This window comes from Coregonus clupeaformis, chromosome 1 (assembly GCF_020615455.1).
Source record: "Coregonus clupeaformis isolate EN_2021a chromosome 1, ASM2061545v1, whole genome shotgun sequence".
Classification (NCBI taxonomy): Eukaryota; Metazoa; Chordata; class Actinopteri; order Salmoniformes; family Salmonidae; genus Coregonus; species Coregonus clupeaformis.
The window spans coordinates 60,410,778-60,432,089 of record NC_059192.1 but is presented as its reverse complement, the minus strand read 5'-3'; the positions used below and the strand labels follow the sequence as shown (position 1 = coordinate 60,432,089).

Sequence of the window (21,312 nt, the reverse complement as noted above, 5' to 3'; positions counted from 1 at the left end):
GCCTAATCGCCCAACATCAGTACCCGACCTCACTAATGCGCTTGTGGCTGATTGGAAGCAACTCCCCGCAGCAATGTTCAAACATCTAGTGGAAAGCCTTCCAAGAAGAGCGGGGGCTGTTATCCTCTACGGGATCGGTGTCCTGTGTACGGAACGGTTGAGCTAACGTGCGCTAATGTGATTAGCATGACTGTGGTAAGTAACAGCAAACTTTCCAGGACATAAACATGTCTTATATGGGCAGAAAGCTTAAATTCTTGTTAATCTAACTGCACTGTCCAATTTACGGTAGCTATTACAGTGAAAAAAGACCATGCTATTGTTTGAGGAGAGTGCAAAACAAAAACAAAACGTATCACGGCAACTGGTTTGATACATTCATCTCTGAAGGTAAATAACGTACTTACATTCAGTCATTTTGCTCTGATTTGTCATCCTAAGGGTCCCAGAGACAAAATGTAGCATAGTTCTGTTTGATCAAATCAATGTTTATATTCAAATGTAAGAAATGGGTTCTACAGTTTCAACCCCTGCTGTCTCTGGCTCCACACCCACCCCACCCGGCCATCTAGATGTGTGAAAGTTAGTGTATAAGCTAATGATCCATCATGTATGACATTCCTGGGAGTGTGTAAACTTACATTTTGTATTACCATATCATTTTTGTATGTTCTCTATAGTTATGTACTTGAAAATATATCAATTGGCCAATTCGGCACATTTGGGCAGACTTGATACAAAAACGTATAGTATAGCAATGCTTCACTGGATCAATCTGAAACTTTGCACACACACTGCTACGATCTAGTGGCCAAAATCTAGATTGCGCCTAAACTGCAATGTTATCTTGTGGCCTTTCTCTTGCATTTCAAAGATGATGAAGCAAACAAATAAATAGAAAACGCATGTGTTTTGTTTGTATTACCTTTTACCAGATCTAATATGTTATATTCTCCTACATTAATTTCACATTTACACAAACTTCAAAGTGTTTCCTTTCAAATGGTATCAAGAATATGCATATCCTTGCTTCAGGTCCTGAGCTAAAGGCAGTTAGATTTGGGTATGTCATTTTAGTCCAAAATTGAAAAGAAGGGTCTGATCCTAAAGAGGTTAAAGCAGCAAAGGGGGGACCAACTCCATATTAATGCCCTTGATTTTGGAATGAGAAATTACTGTTCCAAAAGGAATATTTTTATGAAAAAATGCTTTTCCTCAGATCTTTACCTAACGGTGGCACTCTAAACATGCGCAATTTCCCATTGGAACACAGCCATTATAAAAGTGTAGGGCTTGTGCAACGTGCCATACCTTCTTTTCCATCTTACAGGAATGATATAAATTACATATGAGGAGAAAGCTGAAGTTTCTACCTATCCATTGATGTAAATATCCTCTGTCTGATTCCCAGTTTATCCACTAGATGGCAGTAGGAGATCACATGACATCTTTTGGCCATTTGAAACCAGTTGCATCTGGTTTGCGTAGTGAGTCACTGAACAGATTTTCAAGCCTGACATCTTAAAATGACCTTAGCAATCAGGGATTTCAAGTTCAACTAGCTCTCACAGTCTCACGTCAGGATAGACGTTCATCCATGTTTCTCAAATGTCAAATTTCGAAGTTGTTGCAAACGTAAAATGTTGAAGTGTTTAAGGTTAAGTTTAGGCTTAACTATACTTTTTTAAGGTTAAGGTTAAGTTTAGGCATTAAGTCAGAAATCTTTAGGTTAGACATTAACTCCGAATGGTTAAGGTAAGGGTTAAGGTTTGGGATAGGCTTAAAACAAAAATCTCAAAAACAACTTTGGATTCGAACTTGCAAAGACTTCCAAAAGACATCGGTGTCGTTCTGCACTTAGTGGGAACTGACTTAAATACACCTCTTTGTCAGGAAGCCCACACTTGTGGAATATATGCCTACTATTCCCATATATAAACAGGTGGCGTCAGGTAACTAGGCTACGTTATCCCCACTTTTGTCCTACGTGACCATTTTGGCACAAAACGGCGCAAAATACCCTGTCTGGGCTCATAATCACACTCATACAGTAGCCTTTGACTACAGGAATGCTACCATTGAGAGCCCTTGCCCTGCCAATCTTATCAAATGTAGGACATTCACATCGGATTTTGCAGAACGTTTTTATTTGATTACTGTATATCCATGTTTGAATTGTGACTGTCATTTTCACTTTCGTATAGCCCACTTTAATCAACTATAATGAAAATAAATATGGCTTTTACAGTTTAGGCCTAGAGAATAGAAAAACCCAATGTTGTATTTAACTGCCCTCTTTTAATATGTAAAGAAAAATGAACATCAGTGATGATCAAGAAGAGGGTTTATTGGATAATCAAATCACTTGAAAGTACAAAGTTTACTGTCAACAGTGTCTAAATCAGTCACAATTTTTTTTTTGCTTTGGATTGAATAGTACAGGGATTCTCTCCTCCCTCCCTATCTTCAACTGGGAAATCCCAACTACAGGTGGCAGGCTATGAGAGACAGGCTTAACCCTATTTGAGGTTTGATACAAAGTATGTAGGAATTTTATAGGATTTAAGGCAATAAGCAGTATCATCAGAGGCAAAGTTGTTCATTTTGGTGCGACCAAACTCCTTTAGTTCTCAAATAAGAAAATGTAACAATGTTTTCTCTTAGCTTTGGGTTTGAGAAAGGTACATTGTGTGTCAACTGTGCAACCTATTGTTTTATCAATCAATCATAGCCTATAACTGTTCTTTATTTATATTGGGGAAATTGTGATGTGAGAAAAGTTTGCATAGAGCAGGCAACATGTGCTATGATTATATAACAAGTACATTTTGGTTCCATAAACAACATCACACTGGACACAGACATCAGTTCAACATCTAGGTTTGCTTTTTTGGCTTTTTCCCAATCAGAACTCATACAGTAGTTCCTAATAAGGCACTGAAAGGAGATAAGGAGAAAATGTTGACTATTAGCCTGCTATTTTTCTGTTCTAGCTACACTGCTGCTATTACTGTAGTCAATAAACAAACAATGTTCTATATAGCTAACTATTGTAGCTTATATGATCATGTTATTTTTCTTAGCAGATAAGAAAAACTGTTATTCCATCTTCACTTCACCGCAGAACTCAAATGAGGGAAACTATTTTGCCACACAATAGTAGGTAAATGTACTATATCTACCTAATGTGAATCTAACGTAGGTAACTTTGCCTTGCTTTTACAGTGTGTTTGGTTAAAGGTGATTTCATCCAGAAGTGTTGGGTGGAGTCAAAAGGTCACTCTTGGGCATCATCTTGCAGGGTTAGAGGTCACTCTCTCCATAGAGGGCAGTGGAGAAGGCGGTGTAGTCTAGCGCCCCTGCAGATTTCCCTGGGCCACTGTAGTGGGGCATCCTCAAGATGCAGTACTCTGCCTGATCAGGGGGGAGCTCCCTCCTCAGATCCTCAACCAGAATGTAGGGCTGTGGAGGGGGGAGAAAAATTTAGAGAACACGGGCTCATTTAGGTAAGTCCGCTCTAGCAAATATTCATAATCTGACCGAATAATATGCATGTTGACATTGTACTGAATCGGCCCCTTCTGTGTGATTGACATGGTCCACTCAGTTGTCACACTCCCATTCACTTTCTCTCTCTCACACACACACCTTATCGGCTGCCAGGATCCTGAAGGATGCCACAACCTGCTCGGCGGTGTCCATGTCAGCGGTTTCTCTGGTCATAAAATCGATAAAGGATTGAAAAGACACCATGCCAGTGGCACTGGGATCAACCAGCATCATGATGCGGGCAAATTCCACTTCACCCTGACAGACAGTCACACAGACAGTCACACAGAGAGAGAGAGAGAGAGAGAGAGAGAGAGAGATCAGAGAGAGATCAGAGAAAGGAGCACTGATGTCTTTGTTCGTTGTTGCGTCATTACACATTGAATATTATCAATACCTCTTGCTATTAGTATGTATGCATTGTTTGCATACTGTAATTCTGCATGAGAACATTGCGACCCCTACCAAATCATAACCCATGGAGATCAGACAGGCCCTAAAGTCATCAGTGTCCATCGCCCCATGTTTCTTCTGTAGTCGGAGGTCAAGGGTGGAGGTTGGGAGTGGGTCACCACACAGGGAGGGGATGGGATAGAGAGGAGGGACAACAAGAGGAGGTGGACGGTAGAGCAGTGGAGATCCGGAAGGGGAGAAGACCAAAGCTAACACAGAAACATGGACACATACACACAACCAGACAGATGGACAGTGACACAGACAGTAACAACAGAAGACATGGAGAGAGAGATGAGAAGTTACTAAATTAACTGTCATCACAGACCAAAGCTGCTGCCACCAACATCGCCATGCCGTAGTGTATTATTTAGAGCCCACTATTAAAATATAGATAGAACTGGAAAAATATGCGCGGTAGCAGCAGGTTTGGTCTGTTCTAGAAGGAATGGAAGAAGCCTAAGTCGTCAACGAGAGTCAGTCAGGGATCATGAAATGTTAGAGGTCAGTAGGGGTGAGTACCTGATGGTCATTGCCCACATAACCCAGGCTGATCAGACAGGTCTTGAACTCCTCACGACGCAGTTTGCCTGTGTTCTCCTGGGACCAGGTGTTAGAGCGGATGTCACACACACACACACACACATGCAAGTGTCCACTGTCCATAACACGCAGCATTACAACAATGTGGAACCAATATAAAAAATACTTGTTTATAGATCTATACATTACACTATCATACAATTGTATTTGTATTATATGTTTTAACTGTCTAGACAACCAAGCCCACAGAGCAGTGACTGTTCTAGTACAGTATCAACAACAATATATTACCCCAGTTTCCTTACACAGCTTCTGAATAAGATAGGCAAGACGGTGAATTATTATTTTTTGTCAGTGGTATTATGCTACTTAACATTATTATATGAGTCTGAGAACCGGGAGTCCAGAGTGTGGATAGAGCACTGTACCCGGTCAAAATGGTTGAAGGAGGAGCGGAACTCGTGCATCTGTTCCTGGCTGATGCCCTTGGCATCGCGTGTCAGGATCTGGGTCTCGATCTCGTTGATGGTGCGGGCGATGGTGGTGAGGAGGAGCTCCCAGCCCACACGGATGTGCTTTTACCATGACGATAAAACACACAAACAGATATAGACAAAGACAGACAGATTTATCAGCTGTCAACAATGTATTCCAACAATGCACCTTGGGATCTCGATGACATCCATCATCATTATCCCCATGACCACATCTAATCTACATAGAATGCATGTAGAGACGATCTCTCTGTAGTGCTCTGCAGTACCTCCATGGTGTAGTTGGTATGCTTGTTGTCAAACACCAGGGACTCCTGGATGTGCTGGTGGTCTCCCTCCAGCTTGTCAATGTTGGGCTTGTAGGTGAGGATGACGTGCTCAAACTGCTTCAACTGGGTCATCTGGTCCTCCAGGGTACCGCCCACCTCCAGGGAGCAGCGGCCAATCTCCTGTCAGAACCACACAAATGAGCAAGTCAGGTTTTTGTTCCGGGTCTAAAAGTACCCATAGACACTAAACTGATGGCTGACTCTCTGACCTCCATCCTTGTCTGTATCCAGGGTCCTATGAGGTTAGCCTGGGCAGCAAACTGCTGTCTCAGCCTCTCGTTAGTATGCTGCCGGGCTAGCTCCTCGTGGAGGGAGCCTTCTCTCTGAGGAACCAGCTTCTTCACCTGGTCAGCAACATAACAACAACACATACATCAATCTGACAGAAATTGGCTGTGTATGTGCATGCGTGAATGCATATGTGTGCATGTGTGTCTCAAGTGTATGTATGTGAATTCCGAGGTTGTACCTTGTCCCACTTGGCGAGGAGCTGCTCTGTGGTGATGGTGCTGTAGAGGTTGATGAGGTTGGCCTTGATGCCGTAGCTCTGGGAGATCTTCTGCACCTCGTTGTGAATCCCCAGAATGGCCTGTCTTTCTCCGTCTGCCTCTGGGAGGGTGGCCTTGAACTGCTCGTGGGCAGAGATCAGGCTCTGCAGGGGAGAACGAGAGGAGAGGTTGCAGTGCACGTAGAAGGTACTTTGGGCACTGTACCAAAATGACATAGCCGCAACATTTGTAACAACGGTAGAATGATGATATGGTATCAGTGAGTATTACGTACGTGGACCTCATCGATAGTGTGTACAATAAACATATCCTGCAGATCCTCCATGGCCCCTTCCATCCAGTTGTTGAAAGGTGCTGATCTCTTGGCAAACTCCAGGAACAACTGATCAATGGTTTCCAGCAGCTTCTCTGTCCTCTGGAAAACAGGAGAGAGAAAAACCTTTGTCATTCATCTCACTGACAATTCATCAACATTGCCTCACCTGTTTGGGCTGCTAATCCCAGGATGCATCCCATTGACGTGACCCAATTGACCCCTGAGTTTGGCAAGATGGTCTGCATGCATTAGACCCCTCCCTTTGGGCAGGGAGAGGGGGCAGACAGCAGCCCATGTCAGTCACCCTAACCCCAGGCCTGGATAAGGGTCTTGAAACATTTGCAGGTCATGATCGCCCAGTAAGGATCAGAGGGGCTCAGAGGAAGGTGACTGTGGGCATCCTGCCATCCAGATATTGGACAGGCAGCCATATCTACATGAATGTGCCTTCAGTTCATCCCCTTATCTCTGTCAGCAGACTTAGTGGGCAACCAATAATCCCACCTTCCTCAATAAGCTGTGTATTCATTCCCAAGACCCCATCTCTAGCTATCTCAATAGAATATAGATGTAGCTTTATTATGGATTAAGCTGTCCTGTGAACACTCCACCCCACCTTAAGGTTACGTCATTCACTGCTTTATCTCCTCAGTTCTCAGCTGGATTCATGGAACTGGTTCTCTTTTCACACTACCAAGATGTACTGTGCCGGCTTGCTTTTCACTGGGCACAGCAGTTTAGCCCAGTTTAGCTGGGAATATAGCATATCACGTCCCAAACCTCAACCCCCTCCACTCACCTCCAGAGCCTCTCTCCTCTTCTGGGTCAATGTACCAAGTTGATCCCACAGATCACAGATGCTTTGACACCTCTGGTTGACAGCAGCCACACCATGATAGTCCAGCTCACTGCACAACACCACAGGAAACATACAGGTCAATCTAGGGCTGAGCAGTTTACATTTACGTCATTTAGCAGACGCTCTTATCCAGAGTGACTTACATTTAGTGAGTGCATACATTATTTGTTTTATTTTTCATACTGGCCCCCCGTGGGAATCGAACCCACAACCCTGGCGTTGCAAACGCCATACTCTACCAACTGAGCTACATCCCTGCCAGCCTTTCCCTCCCCTACCCTGGACGATTGTGCGCCACCCCATGGGTCTCCCGGTCGCGGCCGGCTACGACAGAGCCTGGATTCAAACCAGGATCTCTAGTGGCACAGCTAGCACTGCGATGCAGTGCCTTAGACCACTGCGCCACTCGGGATTTACTAGCTATATACTGGTACTGATGCATGGACGGGTTTTGATTTTTACTGTACCTTCTCTAACAGTATTTTAATGTTTGATTTGTTACATTAAATAATTCAGCAATGACTCTGAAAAAATTATGGCAATCATACATTTTTATTGCCAGTAAGAAACTGTTAACAGCTGAAAACTGCTAGCTAACTTGCTAGCACAACAAGTCAACAACTTCGAGAGCACAAGCTTGTCAATTAGAGACCCCCGGAAATCGTTCGACTGCAATTTAATCCATTGAAGTAAGAACTGCAATTGAATCCATTGAAAATACATGTTCATAGAGGAGAATAATTAGGCTGATAAAGGAAAAGGGACTAAATAACGAAATAGAGGCATACAAAGACAAAACAAACGTGGCACAATGTAGAAATGATGACAAATGTGACTCGTTTCAGAAAACTCGGCGTATGTCGTGGGTCACTATTTCACAGGAGAGCCATTTGAACGTAAACTTTTCTTTTTTCAAAATGCATTTTTTGGCAGAAATGCCTTCTGGAACATGTGAACTTTCATGTGTCTTAATAACAAACTTGTATGCCATCTGTAAATACGAATAAAATTGTGCAATTACAAGCCTAGTTGGTTAAGCCACAGAAAAAGACAGCAACCTTCCCACTAGCCATGATTTGCTGAGATAATGAGTTGGCTGGACATGCCGAGAGAGGAGTTCAGATTGGTCTGCCATGTAGCATGCTTCTGTCTATTTGAGCTGGTCAGTATGTGTAGGTAATCCAGTTTAACGCTGCTTTTTTAAAATGTATTGTGTAGTGGAGCTGCATACGTGTTGCTCTCCACTTTCTGGAGGGTCGAGTTTTGAAATCAGTGGAATTAGAGTCTGATAGCTAAAGAGATGGTCCCACAGATCCCAGATCCTGTGTCCGGATTATATCTTCAAACTAAGGGCAACCATGGCATCCGTGACAGGGAGACGCGTCCATCATGCATGATGAATACGGGTAACATAGTCCACGAGCTACATTTTCAGATATTACATGTTTCTAATTTTGACAGAAAGTGGTTTCATTTTAAGTTAGAGTGTACTGTACTGTACTGAACTTGTATTATTAAAAAACATTTAATACCGTCATACCGTCAAAAATTATACAAATATTGTGATTTGACATTTTGGCCATATTGCCCAGCCGTAGGTAAAGTGCATCATACCATATTTATGTATTTTGATAGATCTATATTTTGAAAACTTGATTGCTGACATGCAAAACATTTGGGACTATATCAACAATGGACTAATGACACAAATACCTAAATATGTTTTTTGGGTGTAGTTTTCCTTTAAGTAGAATGCAGATTGTATTCCTTGTCAAAGCCATGATTTTATGAATTGGACATGGTAGGGATGATGGTTAGGAGTGAGGGTTAGAGGAAGGGTCCGTACTTGAGCTCCTGTGCGATGGCAGCGATCTGCTCCACCCTGTCCTGGTGAGCAGCCAGGTCACTCTCAAACGACTCGTGTTTCCTTAGCAACGCCCGCACCTCCGTCAGGGTGGCCGTCTCGTAGTCCTTCTGAGATAGAATCAGCTCTTTACCTTGGTCAGAGAGATAGAGAGAGAGAGAGAGAGAGAGAGAGAGAGAGAGAGAGAGAGAGAGAGAGAGAGAGAGAGAGAGAGAGAGAGAACCTCCCATTAGTCAAAACAAATGCTTTAGATTTACTCTGACATTTTCCCATTGAAAACTCTCAAAGGATTTGGAGCTAATCACTTACATTCAAAGGTCAAACTCTAGACATACCAGGGACATAAGTAAACACTCCACAGACAGACAGACAATAATAGCCCAGACTGACCACTAGCCCAGGTCTCATGGGTGGTGGCTTTCTGGCAAAACTTTTCAGCCAGGTGGTCCAGTCTCTCCAGCCTGCGGATCTCAGTCAGAAGCCACTCCTCATAACCTTTCTCGGCCCCCTCCAGCCCCTGCCATGCACTGCTTATGTCCTACAACCACATAGAGACACACAGACACGGGTCAAAACTAGCAAAGAGTGCCTTGGTCTTTACCTTGGATGACCTATATCCATAGCTATCTATAACTACTGTACTTTGACTGGTGGCTTGTGTTTCATCAGTTTTATATGATTTATAATTGAATGTTGGGTGTTAACACTTACAGATACCATCTTTCCCTCAGAGGGCATAAAGGCGGGCCGGTTGCTTATGCGCAGCTTGGTCTGCAGGGTGTTGAAGCTGATCTCCAGCTGGCACTTCTCCTGCACCTTGGGGGGCTTGTGCATGCGGCGGTAGTCCCTGAAATCCTCCAGCTTCCTCTGCATCTCAACCATGGTCTTCTCTGCAGCCCTGTTCTCCAGCCATGGGGTGGTCCGGCGGATCCACTCCAGTAGCTACGAAATACAGAGGGTAGTGATGGAGTGGAGCTATGTGATTTGTGTGTTGTTATTCCTCTCAATTCAATTAAGTTGAATTGGACATTGAATTTGATTTGAATACTTGGAAATTCCATTCCTGCGAGTTTGTGTGTATAGGGATGTGAGACGGTGGACTTTTTGAGTTTTCAAATTGGGGTAGAAGTATGTCTCCTAAGAGAGTTCACCAATATGAAAGCATACATCCAAAAGTATGCTTTACCTCACTGGCCAGCCTCTCGTACTCCTCCATCAGTTTCTCATTCTCCTGGTTCACACCCAGCACTTTACAGATCCTGTTGGCTGCCGTCTCAGCCTACCAAGGGGAGGGAGGAAAGACAGATGAGGTCAGGGAGGAAAGAGAGGTGAGGTGAATTGGTTCTTGTCGCATATATAACGCAATTCCTCATACAATTACACCCCACCCAACCAACACGCACACCATTTAAGTAATATCTTTAATGCAATCTGTGTGCATCGTTTCAAAAACATGCATGTCAATGTCAAACTCACAATTTACCCAACTTAGTAGAATTATGATGTCAAACAACTTGCAGGCTAGCAAAGAGGACATACCAGGATATGTGTTTTTGGTAGTGATAGGGTAATAAGGCCTTAGAAACTTTGAATGATTGGATTATCGTGTGCTTCTTTTAAGTGGAATGATTGACACATGGTAATCATCATCAAATGGTTTTGAGGTATTTTACCCATAACACATTGCATTCACAAACTCGATTCAAATTGTTCATGGTGCAAGCTGTATACCTGCTCGGCTCCAGCAAAAGCATGATAGAAGCAGGACACATAGGTCATGATAGCTCTCTCATCAGGCTTGGGAGTGTTGATGATGTCTACAGTGTGGAGGGAGGGACAGAAGAGGGTGACAGACGACAAGTAGAGAAGGAGGAAGACACTGAAGGTGGGGACAGGAAACACAAGAGCACTGACAGAGGAGAAGGACCACAGATAGAAACTCCACACCTGAACGTCTTAGCCCAGGGCTATCCTGGAGGGAATTTGGGGTGGTCTATGGCCAAGGGGTCTAAACAAGGACCTAAAACTTGACCAGGTCACATTGACACTAGGACTAACGCATCAATGTGCCCTCACCTTCTGTACCACTGCAAATGTGTGATACAAACTGGACATATAGGTCATAACAGTCCTGTCATCTGGCCTTGCTGCACTTATCAAATCTGTGGGGACACCAGGCACATAGGACTTTATCATTACAATGTGCATACAAATACAGACAATCCTCCTGGCAATCTCCTCCAGACAATTCTGCAACAAAGCCTATAGTCTGACTCCCACCATTACAGTACCAAATAAGATGGTTTATGTTTTCATAATGAGCAGAACAAGATGCCTATAGCTAATGCCGATTTTCTAAACTTGATTTTCCTTAGAAGACATTACCTTCTGCGTCCAGCATCTTGGGAATATCCAGGTGCTTCTCTGCTATTTCAAAGGCCAGGTTCAGGTTCCCCATAGGATCATCCTTGAAAATAATCAGTATTATAGAAACATACTTTCCAATTATTTTGTTGCATAGCAGTTAGCGTATAACTGTATTTCAACTACTGTACACCACCTTAGCACCATTACACTTTTTAAAACTAAGAAAGAGTAATCTTTTCATTTACTTTTAATACGAGAAAACGTGCAAATGTAAAGTATTTGAAACCAGATTACAAACTGTCCTGCACCCAGTGATTAACCAAACAGGTGACAGACAGTCAGTAAGGGTCTCCTCACTAATGGAGTAGGGTGAGTCAGTGTGTTTAGTGGGATTAGAGTGCTCATGCTGCTGGTATTGTCCTAAATCTGTTCCACTGACGCTGGCTGAGGGGGAAAGCCTGTTACAGGACAGTGGCAGCTGCAGAGATCCAGGGCCGGCCGATACCTATGGGTCTGTTCCCCACATGGAGACATTTCAGCAAGCTAACACTCAGGGCTTACTGAGCCCACTCACCTGGAGACAGACACGACAGCTGACAGGGCCTGTCTGGGCCCAATGCATGCATGGGAGTGTTTGGGGGGCATATAGAGATGTGTATTTGTGTGTGTGTGCAGGTGTGTGTGTGTGTCCACGTGCATATGTACGAGGGAGAGGGGGGACACCTCTACTAAAACCTTTTCTGAATTAAACAACATTCTGAATGGTTTGGGTTTCCCAGATCTATCAATTGTTTTTTTTGTTTTTTTTTGTCATTTAGCAGACGCTCTTATCCAGAGCGACTTACAGGAGCAATTAGGGTTAAGTGCCTTGCTCAAGGGCACATCGACAGATTTTTCACCTAGTCGGCTCGGGGATTAGAACAAGCGACCTTTTGGTTACTGGCACAACACTCTTAACCACTAAGCTACCTGCCGCCCAGGGCTTCAATTTTCCTGTCTATTCCCAAAAAACAATGGATAGATTGATTGCCCTATAAAGAGATTTTCTTAATCTATTCACAGTCATTTCTTCAAGGCAAAACTGCTCCAGCTCCTTCAAGATGGAGGGGTTCCGCTGGTGTACAGCAATATTTAAGTCATACCACAGGTTCTCAATTGGATTGAGGTCTGGGCTTTCACTAGGCCATTCCAAGACATTTAAATGTTTCCCCTTAAACCACTCGAGTGTTGCTTTAGCAGTATGCTTAGGGTCATTGTCCTGCTGGAAGGTGAACCTCCGTCCCAGTCTCAAATCTCTGGAAGACTGAAACAGGTTTCCCTCAAGAATTTCCCTGTATTTAGCGCCATCCATCATTCCTTCAATTCTGACCAGTTTTCCAGTCCCTGCCAATGAAAAACATCCCCACAGCATGATGCTGCCACCACCATGCTTCACTGTGGGGATGGTGTTCTCGGGGTGATGAGAGGTGTTGGGTTTGCGCCAGACATAGCATTTTCCTTGATGGCCAAACAGCTCAATTTTAGTCTCATCTGACCAGAGTACCTTCTTCCATATGTTTGCTTATTTTTTTCTTCAAGCAATGGCTTTTTTCTGGCCACTCTTCCGTAAAGCCCAGCTCTGTGGAGTGTACGGCTTAAAATGGTCCTATGGACAGATACTCCAATCTCCGCTGTGGAGCTTTGCAGCTCCTTCAGGGTTATCTTTGGTCTCTTTGTTGCCTCTCTGATTAATGCCCTCCTTGCCTGGTCCATGAGTTTTGGTGGGCGGCCCTCTCTTGGCAGGTTTGTTGTGGTGCCATATTCTTTCCATTTTTTAATAATGGATTTAATGGTGCTCCATGGGATGTTCAAAGTTTCTGATATTTTTTCATAACCCAACCCTGATCTGTACTTCTCCACAACTTTGTCCCTGACCTGTTTGGAGAGCTCCTTGCTCTTCATGGTGCCGCTTGCTTGGTGGTGCCCCTTGCTTAGTGGTGTTGCAGACTCTATGGCCTTTCAGAACAGGTGTATATATACTGAGATCATGTGACAGATTATGTGACACTTAGATTGCACACAGGGGGATTTTATTTAACTAATTATGTGACTTCAAAAGGTAATTGGTTGCGCCAGAACTTATTTAGGTGCTTTATAGCAAAGGGGGTGAATACATATGCACGCACCACTTTTCCGTTATTTATTTTTTAGAATTTTTTGAAACAAGTTATTTTTTTCATTTCACTACACCAATTTTGACTATTTTGTGTATGTCCATTACATGATATCCAAATAAAAATCCATTTAAATTACAGGTTGTAATGCAACAAAATAGGAAAAATGCCAATGAGGATGAATACTTTTGCAAGGCACTGTACTATCTTGTCCCCTAAAGGTGCACTATTGGCTATTTTAAGGTACAAACTGCAAGGGTACAATTATGTACCTATAACTAACACTACAATAGACCTACCTTACAGGGTACCACTGCAGTGACAAGTGTTTGTACCCCTTTAAGTACAATTCTGTACTTTTTTTCTGAGAGTGTACTAGGCTTGGAAGCTATACCTTATATACCATATACCAGGGTACAGTTGAAGTTGGAAGTTTACAAAAGCCTTAGCCAATTACATTTAAACTAAATTTTTTCACAATTCCTGACATTTAATCCTAAAAAAATTCCCTGTCTTAGGTCAGTTAGGATCACCATTTTATTTTAAGAACGTGAAATGTCAGAATAATAGTAGAGAGAATTATTTATTTAAGCTTTTATTTATTTCATCACATTCCCAGTGGGTCAGAAGTTTACATACACTCAATTAGTATTTGGTAGGATTGCCTTTAAATTGTTTAACTTGGGTCAAACGTTTTGGGTAGCCTTCCACAAGCTTCCCACAATAAGTTGGGTGAATTTTGGCCCATTCCTCCTGACAGAGCTCGTGTAACTGAGTCAGGTTTGTAGGCCTCCTTGCTCGCACAAGCTTTTTCAGTTCTGCCCACAAATTTTCTATAGGATTGAGGTCAGAGCTTTGTGATGGCCACTCCAATACCTTTACTTTGTTGTCCTTAAGCCATTTTGCCACAACTTTGGAAGTATGCTTGGGGTCATTGTCCATTTGGAAGACCCATTTGCAACCAAGCTTTAACTTCCTGACTGATGTCTTGAGATGTTGCTTCAATATATCCACATAATTTTCCTTCCTCATGATGCCATCTATTTTGTGAAGTGCACCAGTCCCTCCTGCAGCAAAGCACCCCCACAGCATGATGCTGCCACCCCCGTGCTTCACGGTTGGGATGGTGTTCTTCGGCTTACAAGCTACCCCCTTTTTCCTCCAAACATAACGATGGTCATTATTACCAAATAGTTATATTTTTGTTTCATCAGACCAGAGGACATTTCTCAAAAAAGTACAGTCTTTGTCCCCATGTGCAGTTGCAAATCATAGTATGGCTTTTTTATGGCAGTTTTGGAGCAGTGGCTTCTTCTTTGCTGAGCGGCCTTTCAGGTTATGTCGATATAGGACTCATTTTACTGTGGATATAGATACTTTTGTACCTGTTTCCTCCAGCATCTTCACAAGGTTCTTTGCTGTTGTTCTGGGATTGATTTGCACTTTTCACACCAAAGTACATTCATCTCTAGGAGACGGAACGTGTCTCCTTCCTGAGCGTTATGACGGCTGCGTGGTCCCATGGTGTTTATACTTACTTACTATTGTTTGTACAGATGAACGTGGTACTTTCAGGTTTTTGGAAATTGCTCCCAAGGATTTTCCCAAGATGTCAAGCAAAGAGGCACTGAGTTTGAAGGTAGGCCTTGAAATACATCCACAAGTATACCTCCAATTGACTCAAATTATGTCAATTAGCCTATCAGAAGCTTCTAAAGCCATGACATCATTTTCTGGAATTTTCCAAGCTGTTTAAAGGCACAGTCAACTTAGTGTATGTAAACTTCTGACCCACTGGAATTGTGTTACAGTGAATTATTGTCACGATCGTCGGGAACAGAGGACCAATGCGCAGCGTTGAATGCAAACATATTTATTAAATCTGAAGGATAACACGAACAAAAACAACAAAACGATAACGTGACGTCCTTAGCTCAAACAAAACCTACTAGTAACACGGAACAAGATCCCACAAACTCTGAGGGAAAACAGACTGTTTAAATATGGTTCCCAATCAGAGACAACCAGCAACAGCTGACACTCGTTGCCTCTGATTGGGAACCACTCTGGCCAACATAGAAATAGAAGACCTAGAATGTAAAACAAAGAGCACAACACATAGACTCTACACACCCTGGCTCAACATAAAAGAGTCCCTAGAGCCAGGGCGTGACAGTACCCTCCCCCCCAAAGGTGCGGACTCCGACCGCGCCAACAGAACACCACAGGGGAGGGACCGGGTGGGCACTCCGCCTTGGCGGCGGATCCGGCTCTGGGCATGATCCCCACTCCCTCTCTAACCCCCCACAGTACCCCTGGTCCGGTCTGGCCCTGCTGGCCGGAGCTGGACTGAACACTGGTGGAGCGGATTGCTCTAGCTCCGACGTGGAGCAGCTGACCGGTACCGGACCAGGCACCGGTGGAGCAGGCACGGGCCGTGCCGGACTGACAACGCACACCACTGGCTTGGTGTGGGGAGCAGGAACCGACCGAGCCGGGCTGACGAAGCGCACCACTGACTTGGTGCGGAAAGCAGGAATGGACCGGGCTGGGCTGGCGACGCGCACAACTGACTTGGTGCGGGGAGCAGGAACAGACCGGACCGGGCTGGCGACGCGCACCATAGGCTCGGTGCGGGGAGCAGGAACAGGCCGGGCCGGGCTGGCGACGCGCACCATAGGCTCGGTGCGGGGAGCAGGAACAGGCCGAACCGGGCTGGCGACGCGCACCATAGGCTTGGTGCGGGGAGCAGGAACAGGCCGGGCCGGGCTGGGGACGCGCACCATAGGCTTGGTGTGGGGAGCAGGAACCGACCGAGCCGGGCTGACGAAGCGCACCACTGACTTGGTGCGGAAAGCAGGAATGGACCGGGCTGGGCTGGCGACGCGCACAACTGACTTGGTGCGGGGAGCAGGAACAGACCGGACCGGGCTGGCGACGCGCACCATAGGCTCGGTGCGGGGAGCAGGAACAGGCCGGGCCGGGCTGGCGACGCGCACCATAGGCTCGGTGCGGGGAGCAGGAACAGGCCGAACCGGGCTGGCGACGCGCACCATAGGCTTGGTGCGGGGAGCAGGAACAGGCCGGGCCGGGCTGGGGACGCGCACCATAGGCTTGGTGCGGGGAGCAGGAACAGGCCGGGCCGGGCTGGCGTCGCGCACCATAGGCTCGGTGCGGGGAGCAGGAACAGGCCGGGCCGGGCTGACGACACGCACCACAAGCTCGATGCGAGGAACAGGAACAGGCCGGACCGTACTGGGGACACACACCACTGGCCCTATGCAGGGATCAGGAATGGGCCGGACCGTACTGGGGACACACACCACTGGCCCTATGCAGGGATCAGGAACGGGCCGGACCGGACTGGTAACACACCCCAGTACCTCTCGCCGTGCCTCCACACTTTCCCTCTCCTCTGTGACCAGTGGCCCCCTTAACCTGGCGGCCTCCTCTGTACACCCGCTAGACCGCTCCCTCGCGGCCTCCTGCTGCCCCGTCGTCCACGGCGTGAGCCCCCCCCTAATAATTTTCTGGGGGTCTCTCTTCCCCGTGGGCCAGGCCTCTATAGTTCTCGCCCAACTCTCGCTCTTCTGCTTCCAACTCCAGCCATTCTGCTCCTCATTTGGCTTGACCCAGTCGAGACTCTTCCTCCACTGTTCCCAAGTCCACCCTCTCTGCTCTTCACTAGGCTTGACCCAGTCGAGGTTGCCACGGAGATCTGCTAGCGATTCCCCTGGCGATGGCTCCTGGACACGCTGCTTGGTCCAGTTTTGGTGGGATCTTCTGTCACGATCGTCGGGAACAGAGGACCAATGCGCAGCGTTGAATGCAAACATATTTATTAAATCTGAAGGATAACACGAACAAAAACAACAAAACGATAACGTGACGTCCTTAGCTCAAACAAAACCTACTAGTAACACGGAACAAGATCCCACAAACACTGAGGGAAAACAGACTGTTTAAATATGGTTCCCAATCAGAGACAACCAGCAACAGCTGACACTCGTTGCCTCTGATTGGGAACCACTCTGGCCAACATAGAAATACAAGACCTAGAATGTAAAACAAAGAGCACAACACATAGACTCTACACACCCTGGCTCAACATAAAAGAGTCCCTAGAGCCAGGGCGTGACAATTATAAGTGAAATAATCTGTCTGTAAACAATTGTTGGAAAAATTACTTGTGTCATGCACAAAGTAGATGTCCTAACCGACTTGCCAAAACTATAGTTTGTTAACAAGAAATGTGTGGAGTGGTTAAAAAACTGGTTTTAATGACTCCAACCTAAGTGTATGTAAACTTCCGACTTCAACTGTATTTGGAAAAAGCTGAAGTGAGGAGAGGGATTATTTAATATACTCTTTGAAGAGGTAGGGTTTCAGGTGCTTTCGGAAGATGGGCAGGGACTCTGCTGTCCTATCTTCAGGGGGATGCTGGTTCCACCATTGGGGTGCCAGGACAGAGAAGAGCTTGGACTGGGCTTAGTGGGAGCTGCCCTCCTGTAGGAGTGGAAGGGCCAAGAGACCAAAGGTGGCATGTGTAGAAGTGTGTGTGAGTGAATGTGTGAGTGAGTGCATGTGTGCTAAGGTGCGAAGAGTCAGTGCAAGGAGACTATTGGTGTGGAGGTGGTCGGTCCCGGTTTAGGTGTTCAGCAGTCTGATGGCTTGCGGGTAAAAGCTGTCTCTGAGCCTGGTTGTCCGAGACCCAATGCTTTAATTCCGTTTGCCAGACGGTAAAGGAGAACAGTCCGTGGCTGGGTTGTGTGTGGTCCTTGATGATGTTGCGAGCCTTCCTCAGGCACTGCTTGGACTAAATGTACTGTATGGGTGGGAGCCTGGCCCCAGTGATGGACTAGACCTTCTTCACCACCTGCTGAAGGGCTTTGCAGTTGAGAGCGGAGCAGATTCCATACCAGGCTGTGATGCAGCCAGTCAGGATGCGCTCAATGGTGCAATGATAGAAATTGGAGAGCGTCCGGGGGGACATGCCACATTTCTTCAGCCACCTGAGGAAGTAGAGGTGCTGTTACGCCTTCTTGACCAGAGTTGTGATGTTGAGGTACCATGTCAGGTTCTCAGTGATGTGGATGCAGGTTGACTCTAATCAAGTTGTAGAAACATCTCAAGGCTTATCAATGGAAACAGGATGCACCTGAGCTCAATTTCAGGTCTCATAGCAAAGGGTCTGAATACTTATGTAAATAAGGCATTTTCGTGTTTTATTGTTAAGACATTTGCAAAAATGTATAAAAAACGTTTTTTTCTTTGTCATTATGGGGTATTGTGTGTAGATTCCCGAGTGGCGCAGTTGTCTAAGGCACTGCATGGCATTGCTAGCTGTGCCACTAGAGATCCTGATTTGAGTCCAGGCTCTGCCGCAACCGGGAGACCCATGGGCGGCGCACAATTGGTCCAGCGTCGTCCAAGGTAGGGGAGGGTTTGGCCGGCAGGGATGTGGGTTCGTTTCCCACGGGGGGCCAGTATAAAAAAATAATAAAAAATAATAAAATAAACGTATGCGGAAAAAGTCAAGCGGTCTGAATACTTTACGAATGCACTGTATGTATAACTTGATGAGTTGGATTGCCTGTCCTTGCAAATTGTTTTTATTTAGTTTGAGCTTGTTAGCATATTTAGCTAGTAGCATCTATGGAAATTCGCTAGTACTTGCGCTAATTTGTTAGCATTCTGGTAATAGTTTGTATTAATTTATTTTTGTTTGTTTTTAGTGCCCCCTTGTGTACTAAGGCGGTAATACCGTAAATCCTGGGATGAGAGAAGGATGATATGATGATGTGAAAATCTGGTACCGCCCAACCCTAGAGTGTACCAGACAAACGATACGTCTAGGATAGCCTACTACTACACATAGCACACAAATTCTACACACAACAAAGTCTACTTTTATGAGATTTCACTGCTGTACCTACACATACGATACCTTCAAATTTTGATAGTTGATTAGATCTGGCCTGTGTTTGTGTATCAGGGCACAGAAGGCTAACCCATCCTTCCAGCTTTATACAATGGTGGGTCAGTCAGGTGAGCATGTCAGTAAGACAGTGAATGCAGAAATCAGTAAGGGAGCGATTGCGTGAGTTAAATCAGGGGTTCTCAAAGTGGGGTGCATGGAGGTACTACAGGGGGTCAGCGGCCAGATCTCAAAATACAATATATGTACTGTATATATATTTTTTTACATTTCATTTTTTTGGGTCAAGGGATCCGTGGAATAAGTTGAAAGTGTGTAATACAATACAATTAAATGTAATATTGTTGATCTCCAATGTATGTTCTTAACCCTGGGCAACATGGACCTGGGAGGCTCACAGAGATATTGGTATTCACAGTACTACACCAACATAAATGTACTGTAATTTAAGCTTTAAAATTGCACAGTTTTCTCTCTGCCTCATGGCAAAATGTGTAGAATTGCAGGAAATTGTTTTGAAAACTGCAACATTTTCTCTCCAATGCCAAGAGGCGGCCTTTTAAATGTTATTTTGAGACTAGCTTTGTCCAGCCATGTACTGTAAAAGTCCTTGTAGGCCATTTTTAATGCACTCGAGTTGTGTTCTGATTATGAGGGAGTCCCTGACAAATTTGCTAATAAAAAAGGTGTCCCCGGCCCCAAAATGTTTGAGAACCCCTGAGTTAAACATAATGAAGCACTCTCTTATTTCTACTTCTCAAGTCAATCCATCCACATCATAACTTTCTTTTAATCCATGCTGTGTGAAAAGACTGGAGTTAATATTCTGGACATAGGGAACCCTTCTCTGTTAGTATGTGGGAGGCACTTGACACCATCATGGTTAGTGTTTGGGACACACGAGAGACCTTGTTGAGCTTAGCATAGTCGATGAGGTCAGGTCTGTGTCTGTGAATCAGGGCACAGAAGGCCAGTCCGTCCTTCCAGCTTCACCAGCAGGCAGCAGAGAGAACCAGGTCAGAGGTCAGATTGGCATGATAACTGAGTAAAACAGAGGTCACCAACACTGGTCCTAGAGAGCTATAGTGTGTGCAGGCTTTGCCTCTCTTATTACTTAGTACTAACACATTAGCACAGAATATAATACAATTGAAAAATACATATTAGTTCAACTTCGAGTTTTAACATTCAAAATCAAATAGCAAAATTATCCTTGGTATTACCTTCTTAAAACAATTCCATATAGCTTAGTAGAACACCTCCCCCAGTTTACACAGGGCTTAGACTCTAGAGGGTTAGGCAAAGCCTCAAAAGTCTTCTCACCTAACGTGGAAGTTCTGGACATTGACATTTCTGTATGGGGCAGTCTTTCTCTGGCACCATAAGAGAAGGCCTTCCTTTGCAGAAGTTTCTGAAAGGAGAGAGAAATATTTGTTCAACAGCAATATTCCCCAGTGAGATCTCTATTTAATTAAACCAGGAAGTCAGTACAAATAATCTGGCCAAGAAGGTAGCTGCAGTATAAAAACACTGGGAATCATTTACATTTACATTTTCGTCATTTAGCAGACGCTCTTATCCAGAGCGACTTACAAATTGGTGCATTCACCTTATGATAGCCAGTGGGACAACCACTTTACAATATATATACAGTGAGGGAAAAAAGTATTTGATCCCCTGCTGATTTTGTAAGTTTGCCCACTGACAAAGAAATGATCAGTCTATAATTTTAATGGTAGGTTTATTTGAACAGTGAGAGACAGAATAACAACAAAAAAATCCAGAAACACGCATGTCAAAAATGTTATAAATTGATTTGCATTTTAATGAGGAAAATAAGTATCTGACCCCTCTGCAAAACACGACTTAGTACTTGGTGGCAAAACCCTTGTTGGCAATCACAGAGGTCAGAAGTTTCTTATAGTTGGCCACCAGGTT

General features: G+C 44.7%; 1 protein-coding gene across 3 annotated transcripts in view; it reads right to left on the bottom strand.

The window, feature by feature from the left end:
* Positions 1-2,326: 2,326 nt before the first annotated feature.
* LOC121571417 (alpha-actinin-2) overlaps positions 2,327-21,312 on the bottom strand; it is a 29,339-nt gene continuing 10,353 nt past the window's right edge. The window contains exons 5-22 of one of the 3 annotated variants that reach the window (XM_041882871.1): positions 20,698-20,785; positions 20,283-20,361; positions 11,302-11,383; positions 10,648-10,733; positions 10,103-10,195; positions 9,628-9,858; positions 9,307-9,454; positions 8,899-9,049; positions 6,993-7,101; positions 6,152-6,292; positions 5,838-6,020; positions 5,578-5,712; positions 5,309-5,488; positions 4,974-5,120; positions 4,525-4,602; positions 4,015-4,080; positions 3,649-3,807; positions 2,327-3,462 (exon numbers count right to left, since the gene is read on the bottom strand). In XM_041882871.1, coding sequence (XP_041738805.1) covers positions 3,304-3,462; positions 3,649-3,807; positions 4,015-4,080; positions 4,525-4,602; positions 4,974-5,120; positions 5,309-5,488; positions 5,578-5,712; positions 5,838-6,020; positions 6,152-6,292; positions 6,993-7,101; positions 8,899-9,049; positions 9,307-9,454; positions 9,628-9,858; positions 10,103-10,195; positions 10,648-10,733; positions 11,302-11,383; positions 20,283-20,361; positions 20,698-20,785 — 2,315 coding nt within the window. In that variant the 3' untranslated portion in view covers positions 2,327-3,303. The remainder of the gene's footprint in view (positions 3,463-3,648; positions 3,808-4,014; positions 4,081-4,524; positions 4,603-4,973; positions 5,121-5,308; positions 5,489-5,577; positions 5,713-5,837; positions 6,021-6,151; positions 6,293-6,992; positions 7,102-8,898; positions 9,050-9,306; positions 9,455-9,627; positions 9,859-10,102; positions 10,196-10,647; positions 10,734-11,301; positions 11,384-20,282; positions 20,362-20,697; positions 20,786-21,312) is intronic. The other 2 variants (XM_041882854.1, XM_041882863.1) reach the window with 2 other exon arrangements.